Genomic DNA, 19,822 nt, shown 5'->3' with positions numbered 1-19,822 from the left:
TAGCCAGAAAGCTTTTTCAAACTCTGCTCTTCTCTCTTTATCAACCCTGAGACTTTGCTACGGATGACTTAAGGGTCATTGTGTTAGCACTATTACTATCATATCCCTCAGGGGTTTTGGGTGGAAAAAAGATTGAAACTCAGTGTAATTACCTCACCTTCTAATCCATTAGAATTGGCTACAGCAAACATAACAGTTACCTTATACTTACAAGCACCTAAAATAAAATATAAGATTAATTACTTTCTATTAATTAGGTAGAAGACTAAGAATTAATGATACACCCGCCGTAGATTTATTCATGAAGCTTTGATCCTATCAAATGCAGAACATAATAGCTAAATTATAAGTCTGTAAGAATATTATCAAATATGAATGGAAAGAAATACTTTACACACACTTGAATAGTTACATGCAGAAAGCTTTCATTTGGAGAGAGCTTGCTATTTGGAGAGATTGTAGGAACAGTAAGTCTAAAGATACATTCTAGGAAAACAGAATTTTGAGGTAGTTGCAAATTATGGGAGATGTCTTTTTATCAAGTTACATACTGGTCAAATTAGCCAAGGTTAAGTTTGTAAGAGAAGCTGAAAGAATGCATATAGTGTTCACAAAGTAAAGGAGATGAGGTACGTAGGTACCACCAAGAAGTAACCAGATAATAAAGAAAGAAATGTGTAAATTTGTTTCCGAAATGTTACGTACCAGGAAAAGTAGGGGGAAAAGCCTCATCAGACAGATGAGAAATGGTAAAACTGATTGACATAGGAAACTGTATGCACAATGATAAATCATAAAGCATAGAGGGTTGAGTGGGCACTCTGTTATTTGAAATTTGTGATTTATAAACAGTGTTATATACAATAGATTTATGAGTAAAGACTGTCTTTATGTCTGTTCTTTCAATTCTGTCTTTACCTTTAATACATAATTTTGGTCATTGTTTTTGAAGAATTGCTTTCGTGTAAGGATCATCTCTTAATGGCAATGTAGTTAAGATCTTTGATCTGTTTTGTGTTTAAGAATACTGTACAGGTAAGATCCCATAGATTATTGGAGCAGTTATTAGAACATAGTAGATAATACCAAATTTAGTGAGTCTCAGTTTCTATTTAGTGGGTCAAGAAAAAAATAGCTTTTAAACTCTTTTGATTTCCTATAGGTTAGCTACACAACCTGCAATTAGGAGGTAGTGACATTTATTAGAAAACTTTAAAAATTATTTTTTTCCTTTTGCTGAAGAGGGATGATGAATGTCTCCATTATAAGGATAAAGTTGTTGAAAATGGGGACAGTTTATACCTTATTTCTTCTTCTTTTATAGGTTTTAAAACGACCAGAATATTTTGGGAAGTTTGGTAAAATACATAAAGTTGTCATCAATAATAGCACATCATATGCAGGCTCACAGGTAACTAATTTTAGGGATTTTTGCCTTTCCTCCCTATGGTCTGGGCTTGACCTGGGCTGTTCCAAAGGAAACTTTGCTCTCTCTGATTAGAAAGCTTGAGGGACAGGGACTTAAGCAATGTAGTGACCTCTGTTGGTGGGGTAGGGGATTTTTTGCTGCTTATTTGACCCTTCCAGGACTTAACAATTAAGAGGGAAATAGTAAAACAAACATTTAGTGATGGAGTGAAAGGGAGGGGGAGGTGAGTCTGTTATCAGGCAATGTGATAAATAGATAAGGATTAGATAGTGATTTCTAATCTGTAATATTTTCAGTTATTGAAAACTTAATAGTGTCTTTGTTATGCTGATGTTATCAGATAGAATAGTTTTCCAGATTGCATTTATTTTTCAGAATGTAATTTGACATAGTCTTTAAATCTTATTTTTTAATCTAAATTTTAATTTTTTTATAACCTTGACAAGCCTGTCAAATGACTGTCTAAAAAAATAAATCCCAAGCCAAAGTAATATTTTATTCACATATATTACAGTATTCTTAAAATCAGATAAAATTCATTGAGTATTATTACTTTCAAATGAGCTAGTTTAGTGTTTAATCAAAACTGCCACTACTACTACTAATTATTGTCATTAGTAATAGTAGTAGTCAGGGTCTTTAGAATTCCCTAGGTTGCAGTAGAATTTTTTTAGTATTGTTTAATTTTTAACTAATAACAGTGGAATGGGATGTTTTCACTTTAGGGTCCAAGTGCCAGTGCTTATGTAACCTATATCCGGTCAGAAGACGCTCTCAGAGCCATACAGTGTGTCAACAATGTGGTAGTAGATGGCAGAACACTTAAGGTAATATAGTCCTCTTGATTCTTTTTTTTTTTTTTTTTTCCTGAGGAAGACGAGATAAAATATAGTAAGTAGAGGAGAACTGTGCATTTATATATTAAATTTGACAGTTAATTTGAAGAGTCTGTCTTAGGGTCCATACCATCTATTATAGCTAATTAGTTTACTGCTGGTTTCTGTAGGGTCCTCTTTTACCAGATAGGAATAAACACATTCATTATCGGGGATAATCTTTTAAAATATCGCATTTTTACATATATCTTATTTTGTGAAAATAGAACCATTATTTTCTTCAGAAATAGGTAGTCCTTAAATATATGGACATTGATTCCAGTTTCAGTGAAGAGTCCCACTAAGCAAAGCTTTACTGTTAGTGGAAGAAGGATGGCATAATTAGAAAAAGGAATTTGCCTTCTTATGTGTCTAACCACTCATAACATGGAACAGATTTTTTTGTCTATCTCCTCTCCTTATATCTAGGGAAGATTTGGGTGTTCAAGTTTTGGAAACCATAGACAGATGTTTCCTTTAGTTCTTCCAAATGAGCCTCATCTATAATAAATCCTGCTAATAATAGTTTAGTTCTCTAGTATTTGCAGCCATACTTTTTGTTTTGTCATGTTTGTGCCTCATTTTAGGTGACTTGAAAACACTAAACATGGAGATTCTCATTATGTTGTCAGTTCACATTGAGTCTTCTTTTCCTTTACCCCTCTTCCTCCTGCAGGCATCTCTAGGTACAACAAAATACTGCAGTTACTTCTTAAAGAATATGCAGTGTCCAAAACCTGACTGCATGTATCTTCATGAATTGGGGGATGAGGCGGCCAGCTTCACAAAAGAGGAAATGCAGGTAGTAAAGTCATGTGAATTATCAACTTTGCAGAAAAGGGAGTACTTTTTTTTTTATTAGTTAACATTGCAAAAGCAAAAACTAAGGATTTGATTTTGTAAAAACTGATATTACTTTAAAGTAGCATTTGCCAAATGAAGTGTTTAATGGAAGGTCAGTTCTGCAGGATATTGTTACAATAAAAATGTGTCTGTGGTCAACTAAGTTTGAAATGCTAGATTAATGAAGATGAACAGGTTTCTTTGCTTTAAGACTTCTCAGAGTCCTTAATATGCTAATACATATCCATGAAGGGAATTTACAACCAGAACTTAGTTGACCAGGAAAACACTTTGGGAAATGCTATTTTAAGGGGAATGTCAACAAAATGAAAGCTAAGTGGGATATTGTAATTATTTGTTAAACCAATCTATACTCTTTACAGAGCTTGCTAGAAAATAATACTCTGTCAAATGATACTGATAAACTAATATTATTTTTACAAAATTATTCTCCCCATGAAAGTGTCCACTGAGTCAGTATCCTGTAAAGGGTGAATTGAAGGCTTAATATCCTATGTTCTTTTTTACATTTCCTCTTCTCCTGTCTCCTTTCAATTTGTAGTATAAACATGCCTTAACAAGTAAAAATGTTGACCATACGACATATTAAATGAGGATTATACCAAAGCACAATGCTGCACTTCCCTATTGTAGATGAGGACTTCAGATTGTTGCTGTGGACTTTTCAGGAATACTTCTCATTTAGAAGGTGGGGGGCATTCATTGCTACCTTTCATTCTCCAGGTCAAACTAGAGAAAGTCTGGTAGGGGCTCCTTTAAGAAAAGATTGTTAAATGGAGTATTACCTTTTTTGACTTGGAGCTAGTACAGATTAAATCCCATTATAATAAATACATCAGAGTTTTCTTGACAGTATGGTCTTTATGATTCAAAAACAATGTTAAAATAAGGTCTATCTGATATTTAATAAGGACAGATGACTTAACTGATTTCTTAATGCTTTTTTTGTTTGTTTTTTGGATGAAACCTTCTTGAATGAAATCTAAGGTAGAACCATTTCAAAATTTCAAACTAAATTTTAATTAGTAGAGGGTATACTTTATTCATATTTCCTATCAATTTGTCTATCAGAATTTACAAGTCCCACCCAGTTGATCTCATTTAAAGTAATATTAAACAATAAAATAAAATGTATGGGCTGTCCTTTGGAACTTGTTTGTAATGGGATTTAACCTGTCTTTATGAACTGCCCCTGTAGAGTCATTTTAATATCAAGTTGAGCTCTTTGTGGCTTTCCACAGATATTAGTGAAAGCCGTATCTCCTGAAGTATTGATTCCAGAAATAATTTTCAAGACTTTTCATGTTTTAAAAATGTAAATTTCACATCTAATGTATTTTTAAAAATAATTTAAAACTAATTTCATAATGTTGTCCTGAATTTATCTTGCTCTTCTTTAGCTGAGTTTAAAATTACTTTAAAAGGGGATTTTTTGTTGTTGTTGTTAAAACACTTTCTTGATGTAGGAAAGAAATTTGAATAAATTTTATGGCAAAAATCAGAAAATCTTTCCTTGTTACTGCGTAACTCAAAATTTAGTGCCATAGGAAATATTTATAGGTCCAATTGAAACAAGCAAGTGGCCTCTCAGAACAGGGAACGATGCATTGTGCAGTATATATGACACAATTATGCTCAGTTAAGTGCAATTGCCCTCACTTGTTATTGTTTTGATTTGTTCCGTTTTGGTTTTGTTGCATAACATCTATTTAGACCATAATTTAAAAAAATTAACATCTCTGAAGGTAAGTAAAACTATTCTTCCAGTCTAGATATACATGCAAATAGTAAAACATTACTCAAAGTAAGTTCATTATCATTGATTTTTGTGTCTAATTAGCTTCCACAGGCAATCTTTGCCTAATTTTTCCCATAATATTTGTGACATTGCCTTTTGATGTACACCTACCCAGCTAGAGTAAGCATAGCATTCTTTTGTGTATAGAGCAGAGGTTGGCAAACTTTTTCTGTAAAGGCCAGTTAGTAAATATTTTAGGATTTCTCAGCTATGTATGTAGTCTTCTGTCACAACTACTTTACTCTGCCTCTGTTGCACTACTACACTCTGCCTTTGTAGCAGAATGGCAGCCAAATACAATATGTAAATGAATGGGCATGACCATGTTCCAGTAAAACTTTATTTATAAAAACAGGCAACTGGCTGTAAATTGCTGACCCTGGGTCTAGAGTTTAAAATACATTAATTTTTATTTTACTTTTGATAACCATAGAAGAAAAGAGAAAGCAAAAACTAATTCATGGAAGTTTTACTTAGTGTCAAGATAATGAAGAATATGGTAAAACTGTTCATCTATGTATTACTTCAAGTGCTAATCTCCAAATTAAAAAGGAGACTGATGAATTTTGGCTGATTTTCAGAAAACTCAGTGTTACAAGACTTAATTCTTACATGAAAGACTTGGAAGTAGGCTTAATGTGGACCTTACACTTTTTGAGCTAGCAAAAATGTTCTTCCCTTAATATGCTTTTCTGTACAATAAATGGGTTGATGAAATGCCTTAATTTAATTTATCAGATATATGTCATATAATTTTGTTGGAATGACTTTCATTGATCTAGAAGTTTTGTGATATCCTCACAGGTTTCTCTTACTTGTTTTATTTAAAAATTTATTTAAAATTTATTTAATATTTTATTTTTTAAAAATCTTATTTATTTTATTTAAAATATATTTAATAATTCAGAAGATTATTCAGTATTTTATACCAGCCATTTTGTGAATCCCACTGCAGTTTTAATTTCTTCTTTCATTAGGCGGGTAAACACCAAGAATATGAACAGAAGCTACTTCAAGAATTATATAAATTAAATCCCAATTTTCTTCAGCTATCTACGGGTTCAGTTGATAAAAATAAGAACAAAGTGACACCATTGCAGAGGTACGATACGTAAGTATTGATATTGATAGTCAGACATCTTACCTTCTTATCAGTTGATCTTCTCTTTTCATTTTAGATCTTTTTCAGGCAAAAGCCTTGTTGACAAGGTCTGTCATTTATGCAGAATTGTTTAGCTGTATGGGAAATGTTGAGTCACAATTTCTGGGTTTGAATGCTTGCTGCCTACTTTTCCCTGGTAACACTTCAGACTGGCTTTTTGATGGGTTCACCTTTTATGGTGATTTGCAGACTACTCTGAGCCCAGGGAATACTTTCCTTATTAAAGAGAAAATTAAGGGATTTTAGGTTTTAAAAGGCTCTGATTACCTAATTGAGGTCCCCCTTGATATAATTAGGGGGAAAATACTATAGAAGGGAAAGTGGGTGTTATCTGAAGGAAGCCTTGTGTGTTGGGGACACAGATATTCAAGGATATCTAGTTCCAGGAATCACTAAAGTCATTTAAATCCTGTAAATGAACAGGGAGTATCCCATATTCAGAATCTTACTCATCTTAGGAGACCAGTCATCTCCTATCTTCCATCTCATTATGGTTTTGGGTAAACTATATTGTGTCAATGCTTAAATAAATTTATAGTCTTCAGTAGAGAGTCTCATTCTGATATGGTGATCTTCATATCACCATATCATCATATAATCAGGTGATTATATTTTGTTATGGCCTGTCAGAAAATCATATTAATAAATATAATTTGGGGATTTTATTCTATCCTGAACTTTCTTTAAATTTGATGTGTTAGGTTTTTTGTTCTTTTTTATTTGATAAGTTTAACTTTTATCAAATGAATTTTAAAAGTAAATGTTGTAATTAATTTATGTTGATGATCTTTTTTTAAAATTCCAAAGTTAAATTTGTTTGAATGTTGTTCTAATGTCTAGGTGTTAAATATTATAGCCCAGTGTCTATTTGGTGCTAAAATAATGTAAGAACTATTTTCAAACATAGCTAATAATAACTACATGGATTATTGTCTGAGTCCATTTCTTCAAAAACACATTCTTTAAATTTTGAAGTCTGTGTTTATTCATTTTAAGAGTAAAGATTATTTAAATTATTAAAAACTAAATTATACACATATATGTGTATGTAAATATAAATAAATATAAAATAGACCACAAAGCGAAACATAAAGTTACTGTAAACTATGTAAAATTTGTTTATATCAAAGCTAAGAATAAAAGCTAAGTCAAAACAGATCTTTCTGGTTTGACAAGCTTTGATCTTTTCCTTTAATCTTTTGTACCCACCCTTTTCTAGCCCTGTATGGTTATTTTATGGCAAACCATATGCTATTACTTATCTTATTCGTTGCCACCTCTGTAGTGCTTGGTATAAGAATGAAGTTATTGTAGTAAACAGTGGTTTATTTTAGATGCTTTTAACATTTATGCACATCATTGTTTGCATTAAAAATGTTGTCATTCTAATTTAAGTCAAATTCTGGGTTTATAGCCCCTGGTAATTTCAGAGCAAAAATTTAAAATTTAGATGATCTCTTTGAGATAACATTTGTTGTCTTCTGAATATAAAACTGTATGTTTTTATTGAAGGAAATGTGAAAAGTTTATGAAAGCATACAGAATAAAATAAACATTGCATATGATCTTAATACCCAGAGCTTTTCATTGAAAGTGATTTGTGTACAGCATGCCCTCCAATAACATCATTTCATTCAGTATTGTTTTGTTACAATGTTGATGAGAAAAAAATCGATTCCCAGTTGGGGCCACTGCCTCTGTGGACTTTGCCTGTTCTCCCCATGTCTGCGTGGATTTTCTCTGGGCACTCTGGTTTCCTCCCACATCCCAAAGCTGTGCACGTTAAGTGAATTGACATGTCCAAATTGTCCCATTGTGAGTGAGTGTGAGTGTTTATGTGTGTGAGGGGACCCTGCCAAGGTTGGTTCCTGCCTTGCCCTCTGATTTGCTAGGATGGGCTCTGGCCACCTGCAACCCTGAACCCCAGTAAGTAGGTTGGAAGATGAATGCATGAATAAATACAAATTATTGTAAAATGTAAATTTGTAAAGTGTTAGTGTATTTTCTTATACACTAATTCCTTGCATTGTGTATTTTCTTAGTCTTTTTTCTTCTTGCGAATGCCTATAAACCATTATACACAGAGTACCTTGGTTTGTTACATTTGAAAACCTAATACATATTATTATGAATAATTTCCCCATGTCACTAAAACATAATTTTTTATGGCTATGTAGTATTTCACTATATGTTCATATTTTAAATTTATTAAGCCAACCTTCTGCTATTGTATGTTATGTTGACTTTGTTGATATTATTTATAACACTGTGATATGAACATCTTTACATATAAATGTTATATGGTTGTAACATATAAATGGTTATAGCTTTGATTGTTCCTACAAGTAGAACTGCTGAGTCAGAATATGAGAGTACCTATTTCCTTGAATTGGGTATTTTTTTTTCCTTCTGCATACTTGCCAATTTGATTAAAAAAAAGCTGTCTCATTTTAACTTGTATTTGATTAACAGAGTGAACTTTTTATGCACTGTGAGTTTATGTTTCCCATGTTTTATTTGTGTGTTTAAAAGTTTTATATGAGTTACAGAGATCTGAACTTCCCCAGTCAGTTGATCAATTATTTGTGTTTCAAAATACATTGAATTTGTAAATCAGTATTGGAAGAATTTATATTCTGTGACACTGAGGCCGGGCCTGGTGGCGCATGCCTGTAATCCCAGAACTTCATGAGGCTGAGACAGGAGGATCACTTCAGGCCAGGAGTTCGAGAGCAGCCTGGGCAACAAAGCAAGACCCCTGCCTCTACAAAAAAACAAAAACAAAACATTGACTCCTCCCAACCATTAGCATAGCATATCTCTCTTGTGCCTTTCAGGAAAGATTTTCTTTTTCCTGTTTTATTGTATTGGATCTCCTACCAACTCTTTCTATTTGAAAAATGCTTAGGCTAAACAGTGCAAAAACAGTGTTAGACTGGTAGCACTAGCAGGTGTTCTTATCTCATACTTACTTTTATGGGGATGTCTCTAGTGTTTTATTTACTCTTTAAGGATGATTTTGATCATTTACTTGAGATAAGTATTTTTAATCACAATATGAAATACCTTGTTATTCCTAATTTATTGAGACTTTTTTCCTTTAGATTGGAAATGAATATTGGAATTTACCAAAAGTATCTTTGGCATTTATAACAAGTAGTTAGCTTTTACTGTGTTTAGTCTGTTCTTGCATTGCTATAAAGAAATACTTGAGACTGGATAATTTATAAAGAAGAGAGATTCAATTGGCTCACAGTTCTGCAGGCTGTACAAGCATGGTGCTGACATCACTTGGCTTCTGGGCAACGCGGGAGGCAGGCACATCATATACAGCGATAGCAAGAGGGAGGGGGTTGGAGGGGGAAGGTACCACACACTTTTAAATGACCAGATCTCCTGTGAACTCAGAGCAAGAGCTTACTCATCACCAAGGGGATGGCCCAAGCCATTCATGAGACGTCCACCCCCATGATTCAAATGCCTCCCACCAGGCCCCACCTTCAACACTGGGGATTATAATTCAACAGGAGATTTGGTGGGGACATACATTCAAACTATATTATTTACTTATTTTTGTAATCAGTTATTAATAGATTTGCTAACATTTTATTGACTTTGCCTTTATTGTATAGTCAGGTAGTCCATAGAGCACATTCATAACTGTTTTGGTAGCAGGAGAATGTCTAGGAGCCACAAGTTGTAAAGGGGGAAACAGGAGGAAAAGAGGAAATATAAAACAAGTAAACTCATTTACTAATTTTGCCCAAAGCCAATGCTACAGAACCTCAGCTGGGACCAGAATAAAAAAAAATTTTTGAGAGTCTTGCTGTCACCTGGGCTGGAGCACAGTGGTGTAATCATAGCTCACTGCAGCCTTGACCTCCCAGGCTCAAACGATCATCCCACCTCAGCCTTCTGAATAGCTGGAACTACAGATGCACACCAACACACCCAGTTAATTTTTCTTTTTTTTTGTAGAGATGGCGTTTCACCATGTTGCCCAGGCTGGTCTCAAACTCCTGGGCTCAAGCGATTCGCTTGCCTTGGCCTCCCAAAGAGCTGGGATTATAGGTATGAACCACTGTGCCTGGCCAGAGCAAATTTGGACATAGGTGTACATGCTTTGCATAAGTACATGATATAGAAACTTTTTTGGGGGGGGAGGGTGGGGGGTGGGGATGTTTTCTGTTTTAATGCGGTTACCTAAATTTATTAAGTGACAATTAATGGCCCAAGTTACAGAGAGTAAGCCTTTGGCTGACTGTCAGTCATAGCGAAGGGTCTGCTTTGGTTTCCACTTCCACATTGCCATCACCCAGGGTAGGCATACAGAGGCAGTAGGTAGTAGGGATGAATTTGTAGATAAGATTTCTTCTCACAGGAAAGACTTGCCAAATTAGAGTGATGAGCAGTGTAACTCTTTCCAAGGTCGTACCCAAGAGATAGGTTTCTTCATCTTCAAGGTAAGTTAAGACTTAAACTTTCTAGGAAAAAAAGAAACTCAAAGAAGGGTTTCATTTTCACATTTCTTGGCATTCCTAGATAGTGGGTAGCAGTTTTACAGAAAGAATTGCAAGAAAGCAAAGCCTGGAACCTTATAGATTGAGACTCTAAGCTTAAAATGTGATTTTCTCTTATTTTCAATTAAGCCAGAGGACAAATCTTAAGAGTACCATAGCTATTAATCCTCACTGAACCCTGACATGGTCCCCAATGCACATATATGTTAGTAAGTGAATTTTTCTATAATATATTTTACTCTTATTTCACCTAGTGAGCAGAAAATTCTAAAAAAGGAATTTGTCATCTGCTCCCCTTCATTATTATGAATTCGAGAGTATATCAGTCTTAATGAGTTTTGAACTATATATGTGCTATGAATAAGTTGCTTTGAAATGATGAATACAAGTAATGAGAGTGGGAAGTGATGAAGCCTCGCAGTAATGATGCTTAAGGACTGGCTATTTTATTATTTTTAAGTTTGGGGCTTTGAAATATCTTCATTTAGATTGAGGTGCTATTTAAGTACCAACTGTGAAAGGAATAGTAACTAGGTAGGCTGCTGTGCCCAAGACAGTGAGCAGGCCTAGTTACAAGAATTGTGGGGTATGCAGATCACTCAGTGTAAATGGTTATGACTTGATATTGTGGCTGAAACAAGCCATCATTGAGGAAATGGAGATGTTCGGCTTTAGATTTAGGTGGAACGAGGGTGGAATAAAAGTTTTGAGTCTTCTGTGTTCATTTAATATCCTCAGTAGGCCTGTGTGGTATATATTGTTTTCTTACTACGGGTAAAAAAACTTAAGTCTCAGAGAGTTTAAACAGTTTACCAGTATCCCACACAAATAAGCAGTAGATAAGATTCTGACCAAAGTCTCTGTGACTTTAAAGCCCAAGCTCATCCCTCATTCTCCCACTCTTCAGTCTAGAAGAGGTAAAATTCTTAAGAGCAGCTCTTAGGAAAAACTTTTTAAAACATAAATCAAATTTGCTTAAATGAAACTGTGCCATAACTATATGTAGTTTGATCTTGAAAATATCTGGTGCTTGAGGCTTGTTACCTGAAGACAGATGTAGTGGATGGATTGTAAATTCCAAGGAATTGATGTTATTTTTAGCAAACTTTCCCTGAACCACAGATTGGTGGCAGTAATGGATTAGCTAGAGAAATGGTGAAAGGGAAACTTTTATAGGAATTTATCAATTTTTATTACATTTGAGAAGGAGTATACATCTTTTAAAATAAAAATACAGCTATATCCTTACTGAAAATCAAGTATAATCTCTGATAGACTGAAGGTATAGTCAGAGTACCTTATTAGTTCAGCAGAATGGGAATGGTCACTGCATGAATTCCGTTCTCATAATTATTTGGTAAAACTCTTGAGATTTAGAAAAGGCATAGTTCATAGATTTGTAGAAAAAGGTCTCAAGCAGAGATTGTTAGATTATGAATAGGCCTCAGGATATTTGTGAACACTGAAATTTTATGTAAAATTTTGCATCTGTGCACATTCTTTTGAGAGAGAGAACTGACCTAAAAATAGTTATCAATTAAATATTGGTGTAGAGGGCACTGGTCTGCTGATACCTCTAGATAGATTAGAGGTGAATTCAGGAGTGGACTAAAGCAGTGATTCTCAAACTATGGTCAGGTGCCATGAGAAATGGACTAGTAAGTTAAGTGAGTGAGTTAAAGTTTGCTAAGATTTTATATTTACATTAAAATCAGCAGATTACTAGGTTTTTCTGAGTTTATATCTCAGAATCTTCCTTATTTCTCTTGAAAAGTTTTCTTCCTATGTCATATTTGGCTATATACAGAGTTAGTGCACATGTGCATATGCAGTGAAAAACTAGTAAGTGAACTGGGATATCTTGGCCCACATAAGTAGAATATGGTCAAAAGAGAAGTTAGAACCACTTGTCTAAAGTATTTGTTCCAGAGGTTGGGGTGGGATGAGTGTGGGGTTAAGGGGTAGTTAAAGATAGGGTTGTGTGTGCCCTTGTTTACTAGAATAAAAGCAAATAAGAAGTGTGTTTAGGTTTAACTTAAATATAAATCTTTTAAAAACATTAAGTGTATTACTGAAATACAGAATTTATGAATAAGTGGAGACTTGCTGTTTTTGAAGGTTACCACATTTTGTGATATGTTTAGGCTAGTAGATGTCCATATTTTGACTTTATTATTAAAAACTAATTTCTTTGTACTTATTAATAGTTATCAAAACGTTTATTTTCATTCATGTTAAGTAGGTCATGGGGTTATGAGAAAATTCTAATTAAAATCATATTTACACAACTACAATCGTTCTAGGTTTAATAAGGCATATTTTTCTTACCTTTTTATTTTATTTTATTATTTTTTAATTTATTCTAAAGAGAGAGGATCTTGCTGTGTTGCCCAGGCTGGCCTCTAATTCCCGAGCTCAAGTGATCTTCCTGCCTCAGCCTCCTGAGTAACTAGGACTATAGGCACGTGGTGCTACACCCAGCTTCTTGTTCTGTTAATAGCTAATTATGCCACTTAGATGTGGCCATGTTTTAGTAGCAAAGTAGTACTTTACATGTTAATGTATATTTGAAGCCTGTGTCAAAGTATATTCTGTAAAGGCAAGTTTTACCTGTTGATAACTTAAATATATCCTTTGTGTTAGCAAGTGTTTAAAAATACCTCAGAATTACTTAGGGACTCTGGTAAATGGCAAAATTAAGATAGATTCTTTGAAATGAATATATGTGGGAGTATTTAATTTAGAAGCAAAATGAATATGTATTTGTATATATAGTAACATGACAGTGAAATTTGGAAATGTCTGTTATGTTGACTTTTATCCTTATGTAAATTTTATGTTTAAAATGTAAGTAAATTTTATCTTTTGTTTAAAATGTAAGTAAAAATCAGTAAGTCACTTTGACTATTTTTCTTTTGAATTTGATAAGCAGAAAAACTAAACCTTCTAACTTTTTTTTAGTCCACCCCCATCCTTGAAAATGTTTTTTCTTTGATTCTTCTACTATGTAATTGGTTTATGTTGCAAATTTTTTTAAAGTAATCATGAGACTATATTTAGTGATTTGGTTGGCATCGCCATTAAGGAAGTAGTAAAAGAAAGTAAAATTCAAGCATTGCCTTTGGAGCAAGTTAGAAGAAATCAAAACTTGGCTGAACATCTACAAATCCAAACTGAGACCCAGCTGTGTCAGTGACTACCTGTTTGCAGACAGTTTTGAATTTTATTTCTTTATCTGTAAAACAAAGTAATTAAATTTGATTTTAGTGATTTCTTTTACTTATGAAATCTAATAATTTGAGAGACTTTGAGGAGTCTTGATGCCTTTTCATTGTGTTCCTCTTCTCTTCCTTTGTTTCAGTGATCATCAAATACCAGATGCCTCAATTTAGACTAATTGAATAGAATTTTCATGATGGAGTCTGGATATATACTTTTTACTTTAAATAAATAAATATGTATATATTTTGTGCATATATGTATTTTAAAAAGCTCTGTTGCCCTTTTGGGTTAATTTACAAATATTTCCTCCTAAGAAATATGTAATCTCAGCCAGGTGCCGTGGCTCACGCCTGAATCCCAGCATTTTGGGAGGCCAAGCCTGGCAGATCACTTGAGGCCAGGAGGTTAAGACCATCCTGGCCAACATGGCGAAACCCCACCTCTACTAAAAATACAAAAATTAGCCAGGCATGGTGGCATACATCCGTAATCTCAGCTATTCGGGAGGCTGAGGCACAAGAATCACTTGCATCTGGGATGTGGAGGTTGCAGTGAGCCAAGATAGTGCTACTGCACTCCAGCCTGGGCAACAGAGCGAGACTCTGTCTCAAAAAAAAAAAAAAAGAAAAAAAAAAAGATATAGTCTTACCATGGATTTTTAAAACAATTTAGGACTGTAACTTAAAAAAAAAGGAAAAAATTAGTGAGATCGTTTGTATGAAAATACATGTTTTTGAATTTTTATGTACAGGGATTTATACATACAGCATTGCCTTCTGGGAATATCTTGGTTGTGTTAGGAGACCAGATTACCTGTTAGTACTTCTTAGTCCCACTTGAATCCAGTACTTTTCAATGAACTGCATGGTATTTATGGACTTCAGCATCTTGATTTCTCTTTCTCTCAGATCATGACAGTTTCATTGTATGAGTGAAGTACAGGTGTAGTCAGTCTTCTCAACTCCTAGCCTTTTCAGAGATGGTTGTCAACCTCTGTTTTTGCCTCTCTCATTCTTTTAGTTCAGTTTATATTATCTGCTTTTCTTTGTTTCTATCCTTGAGGATAGAATTGATATCTCCAATTTTTCAAACACCTTTCTAGCTTTTTCCCTCACTAGGCAACTTCTGCCCCACTGCTTTTTGCTGTACAAATGGTTTTTTTTAAAAAAAAAAAAAACTCTCCCATTGAAAATGGAATGAACAACAAAACTTTAGCTTCAAAATGCAAGTAATTTTGTTTAGTGCAGTAGAAAGAGGTTGATTTAAGAAAACCTGTAGGTTTTTTGTTTGTTTTTAAATAAAAAAAAGCCCTGTGCAATTTATCTTAGTGCATCCAAATTCTTATATCTGATAACATTGGGACCTGGCAATTTTTGACCAGGGAATAGTCCATGTCATGGAATACTCTCTTCATGAGTAAATCTGGTATTTATTAAAGTTTTTATTTTCTTAGGAGTTACCCTCTTGGCATATAATGGGTGGGTGGATGCTGAAAGTAAAAGAAATTTATTAATATTACCAGAGCTTAAGCAGACTCAGTGCTTATCCTTCATGAGGAAGGAAGTTCTACATCTGATGCCAGTGGAGTTGTGAGGACTCTGACCTGTTGGTCGTAGTCTCAAGATAACTCTTTTCTCTCCAGCCATTAGAGAAACAAGGAGTTCACATTTATTGGAATTTGTAAATATAGTTTTTCTTTCTATTGGGGTTACCCATGTATTTTCAGGGATTCTCCTATCTTTTATTCTTTTCCACTGATAGTTCCAATTATTAATATAATATCAGGTGTAACTATAATGACTTGTTATAGTCCACATAGGAAGTAAAATAATTTCTAGTTATATCTTTATTCTTTAAGCTTTTCATTTATTATTCCTTTAATTTGTTATTGTTAAATTGAGAAGAATATAGTAAAACTGAGTAGAACATACATTTACTGGTCTCTTGCCATAATCCTGATTTTTCAGCAGCTATTATCGGATAGATAACACAATCTACAAATTTTAAAACATCTTTGATAAAACCTTCCCAGGTAAAGCATAAAGTATTATGAATCAGTGCTTAGGAAATTGCAGTTGGATGGTGGACAAAGTGATATAAGTTATTCTAATTAGTTGTAATCCAGAAACATCCTTAAGATTTGTTTTTTATGTAATATTTTCATTTGTTGCCCTGGCCATTAGCAAGACCTCATTTATATTGAAAATTATTATTTAGTGCTCTTATGGAAGCACTAAATTGGGTGGTGACTGGGAAGATGAACCAAGATCCAGACACTAGAAATCGTCCTTTGTAATATCTTTCTTTTAGCCTTTTGTTTCTATTATCACCTCTTTCTCTCAACTTGAAGCCCTTATTACCATAGTATTAAGTATAGTGCAAGTTTATCTCGGATTATCGCTATTATGTTCCGCCACCAAATTAATCTTTCTAAAACACTGCTTATTTAGGTCATTTCTGTGGCCTATGGAGCCTAACCTGTGTTTACCTTTCTGTCCTTACCTTCCATTATTATTCCAGCTATCCCATTTGTTAGCTAAACTAAATACTTAGCTCTGCCAACACTGTCTCCGACATTTTGACCCTTGACACAGGAGGTATTCCTACCTTTAATGCTGTTCTTTCCCCTTTCCCCCTTTCTTCTCCTGCTGAGTAAATCTTTTTAAGGACCTACTTAAATTTGAACTCCTCTAGGAAACTTTCCCTAATTGCCCCACTTGTAGTAGCTTTGCTTTCTTCTTAAGATTTATGGCATTGTTTTTGTTTGTTTAAACAATTCATTTGATAGCAAGCACTGGCTGATGTTTGTTTGTACTTACCTTATTTGTGCACTTATCTTCTTTCCCCCAAATACTTCTAAACTTAGTGGGCTCAGGTCTATATCTTTAAATTGTTTGCATTACCCACATTACTTAATATTCATTGATTTATTGCTATTTTATGAATAATAAGTAAAAATGCTCTTCAAGTAAATTTCAAATCTGTTTGCTTATAATCAAGGACATCTGGCAATGTCTGCAGAAGATGCACCTGGGATTCAGATTGGGTACTATAACCCTTATTAGATTTTTTTTTTTAGAGCAATTAAATATGGTATCAGTAAGTTATCTATTTGAAAGGGGACTTTGTGTATATTTTCAGGGAATAAAATAATTTTAAGAAATTTGGAATCTTAATTTTTTTCCTATAACACAGTATCAGAACAATATATTTGAGTAACGATAGTCATGTACCGCATAACAATGTTTTGTTTTGGTCAACAATGGCTGGACCACATATACAATGGTGGTTCTATATAATTATAAATAACTTTTTTACTGTACCTTTTCTATTTTTAGATATATTTAGATACACAAATGCTTACCCTTATGTTACATTGCCTACAGTATTCAAAACAGTAACATGCTGTACAGGTTTGCAGCGTAGGAGCACTAGGCACTATATAGCCTCAGTGTGTAGTAAACCATGCCATCTAGGTTTATGTGAGTGCACACTTTAATGTTTCCACAATGACAAAATCACCTGTCAATGCATGTCTCAAAATGTATCCCATCATTAAGCAACCCATGACTATTTTTGTTCATGTGCTGAGTTAAATAAAGTTAGTTATAGGAATGATATCAGTACACTGTTGCAGTGCTTATAGAGATTTTATTTTGTCTTTAAGTCAGTCAAGATAAAATGGATTTGAAGTCAGTGATTTACTTTACCACGGTACTACATTTTCTCTATGTGAAAATAAAATGTTAATGTTTTTGTTTGAATCAGTAGTTTGCCCAAAAATGTTTCTTTTGTCTCATTTCTCATGCCTTCTCTAGGGTTATGATTAGTATATAGAAATATTAAAAGAAATATATTGCTCTTAAAAACCTATGGAGAATATTTCAATAACTTTTATGCCCTCTGTCAAACACCCAGAAAAATGTCAGTATTATTTCAAAAACTGAAATGGGGGATATGTTTATCACATGCGCAAAAATAAATGGTAGGTTAGACTTTTGATCTATTAATTGTAAGCAGTGCCTTTTTCCCCCCATAAGCTATTATTTTACCCATTATTTTTGGAGAATCTAATTACAATGTAAGTTCCTTAAGGGTAGAGATTTTATACAGGTTGAGTATCCCTAGTTGAAAACTCTTGGGAACAGAAGTGTTTTGGATTTCAGATTTTTTTTTCTTTTGGATTTTGGGATACTTGCATTATGCTTATTGGGCGAACACCCCAAATCTGAGAATCTGAACTCTGAAATGCTCTAGTGACCAATTTTCTTTGAGTGTCATGTCAGCGTACAATAAGTTTCAAATTTTGAAGCGGTTCAGATATTGGATTTTCGGATTTGGGATGCTCAGCCTGTACTTCTTTGTGTCCTCAACATTTAATCAATGTTTTACTTCCCAGTACCTCAATAAACATTTGTTAAGATGGTAAAGTGTCTGGTTTTTTTTTTTCTTTTGAGGAGTTTGTTTTTATTGTAGGAGAATGACTATATTCTGATTTTATTTGATTTGTTTTCTTTTTACAGCCCCATTGACAAACCTTCAGATTCTCTCAGTATAGGGAACGGTGATAATTCCCAGCAGGTAAGATTTGAATACAGTATCACTTGATTTATTTGCCATACTCCGAAAGTAAGGTATTCCATGCAGGTGAATTTTCTAAAAATACTTTACCGACACAATTTAAAAACACTTTTGATGCTCATCTTTATTAATCATACTATAATTAGCCTTTTCCCCCCAGAATATATAGAGCATAGTTTAACCCTTTTTTAATGACTCAGAATTATCATTATGACCAGATACTATTATCTTTAGAGTCTGCTAATGTTATTGGTCTTTTTGACCCTGTGCCAAATGGTCCCAGGCTAGCATGCCTTCTGAGTTCTTGCTTTTAAGAATTGTATTCCTACCACATACTCCCCTTGCCCCTTGCTCTCTACTTTAATTTTCTATTTCAGTCAAGTGTATTTGTCCCTAACAGTTTCCCTTCTTATTTTCCCCAAATGACTATCAGCTTTGAAATGATAAGCCAGATAAACTGTTCAAAGTTGAATCTACTATGAAACTGAGTGGACTGCTGACCGTTAGAGCATGCTTTATGTCATCTTGTCTTGTTGCTCAGGGAACTTTTTTTTTTTTTTTTGGCTAGTTTTTCACTCCTTGAGTTTCTATACATCTTCTTACATTGGTAAAATAAATGTAATTTAATATCTTCCATAAAGAATAGCCAGTCCTCCACAGTATTTATGAAAAACTTAGAGATCCAAAATATAATGCTTTTCTAAACGTTTTAATGACACATTTTGTAAAAGAATGTGGAAATCTGTATATTCCCTTGTGTATTTTAGTTGCCCATTAACATTTTTTACAGGTTAAAAGTAGTTGCAAAGGATGTAATTTCCAGCATATTAGAAATATTGGTATCTGAAAAATTTAATGTTTTGATATCCCATCATAATGTTTTGATCATAATCATGTTTTATTATCCTGTCATCCATTTAAAAAAATACACATGCTCTCCTTTAACAATCAGAAGTTTTACATTATTTTTTTCTCTGTGAACTAATTTTTCTCTTTCTGTTATTATAGAGTTTTATCTTAATGCAATATAGTTTTTGCTTGAAAAGCATATACTTCTCTTAAAAATAGGCATATAAATTTTTGGATTGAAATAATGTTTTTGCGGTCACAGACTTCAAATGCCAATTTTTGTCTTCTGAATTTTATTAGTAGTATTGACGTGACACTATACATAAATGTAGATTTTAATTTTAAAAACCATGAAACAAATAGTAATAGTAAAATTATAGTAAAATAAATAGTAAAATTATATTGAAAATTCATCTCTTAATGAAGAATAGGGCCATTTTAAAATTGGTTTGTATGTATCTCTAGATTAATGTTACCTATTGGTAAAAGAGCCAAGTTTCAGCAGCAATCTAGTCGTGTTTT

The 19,822-nt window shown here is 33.5% G+C and overlaps 1 protein-coding gene across 12 annotated transcripts in view; it reads left to right on the top strand.

Annotated features, from left to right (window-relative positions):
- CNOT4 (CCR4-NOT transcription complex subunit 4) overlaps positions 1–19,822 on the top strand; it is a 148,352-nt gene that overhangs the window by 93,517 nt on the left and 35,013 nt on the right. For 6 of the 12 annotated variants that reach the window (XM_001145798.7, XM_001145725.6, XM_054655218.2 and 3 more), the window contains 5 exons: positions 1,325–1,411; positions 2,155–2,256; positions 2,981–3,106; positions 5,944–6,068; positions 18,394–18,451. In XM_001145798.7, the coding sequence (XP_001145798.1) occupies positions 1,325–1,411; positions 2,155–2,256; positions 2,981–3,106; positions 5,944–6,068; positions 18,394–18,451 (498 nt within the window). Of the gene's footprint in view, positions 1–1,324; positions 1,412–2,154; positions 2,257–2,980; positions 3,107–5,943; positions 6,078–18,393; positions 18,452–19,822 lie in introns of all 12 variants that reach the window. The other 6 variants (XM_009454270.4, XM_009454273.5, XM_054655217.2 and 3 more) reach the window with 1 other exon arrangement.

Source organism: Pan troglodytes, chromosome 6, assembly GCF_028858775.2.
Source record: "Pan troglodytes isolate AG18354 chromosome 6, NHGRI_mPanTro3-v2.0_pri, whole genome shotgun sequence".
In the NCBI taxonomy this organism is placed as follows: domain Eukaryota; kingdom Metazoa; phylum Chordata; class Mammalia; order Primates; family Hominidae; genus Pan; species Pan troglodytes.
The sequence above is the reverse complement of the archived record's forward strand: the minus strand, read 5'-3'. Positions and strand labels throughout refer to the sequence as shown.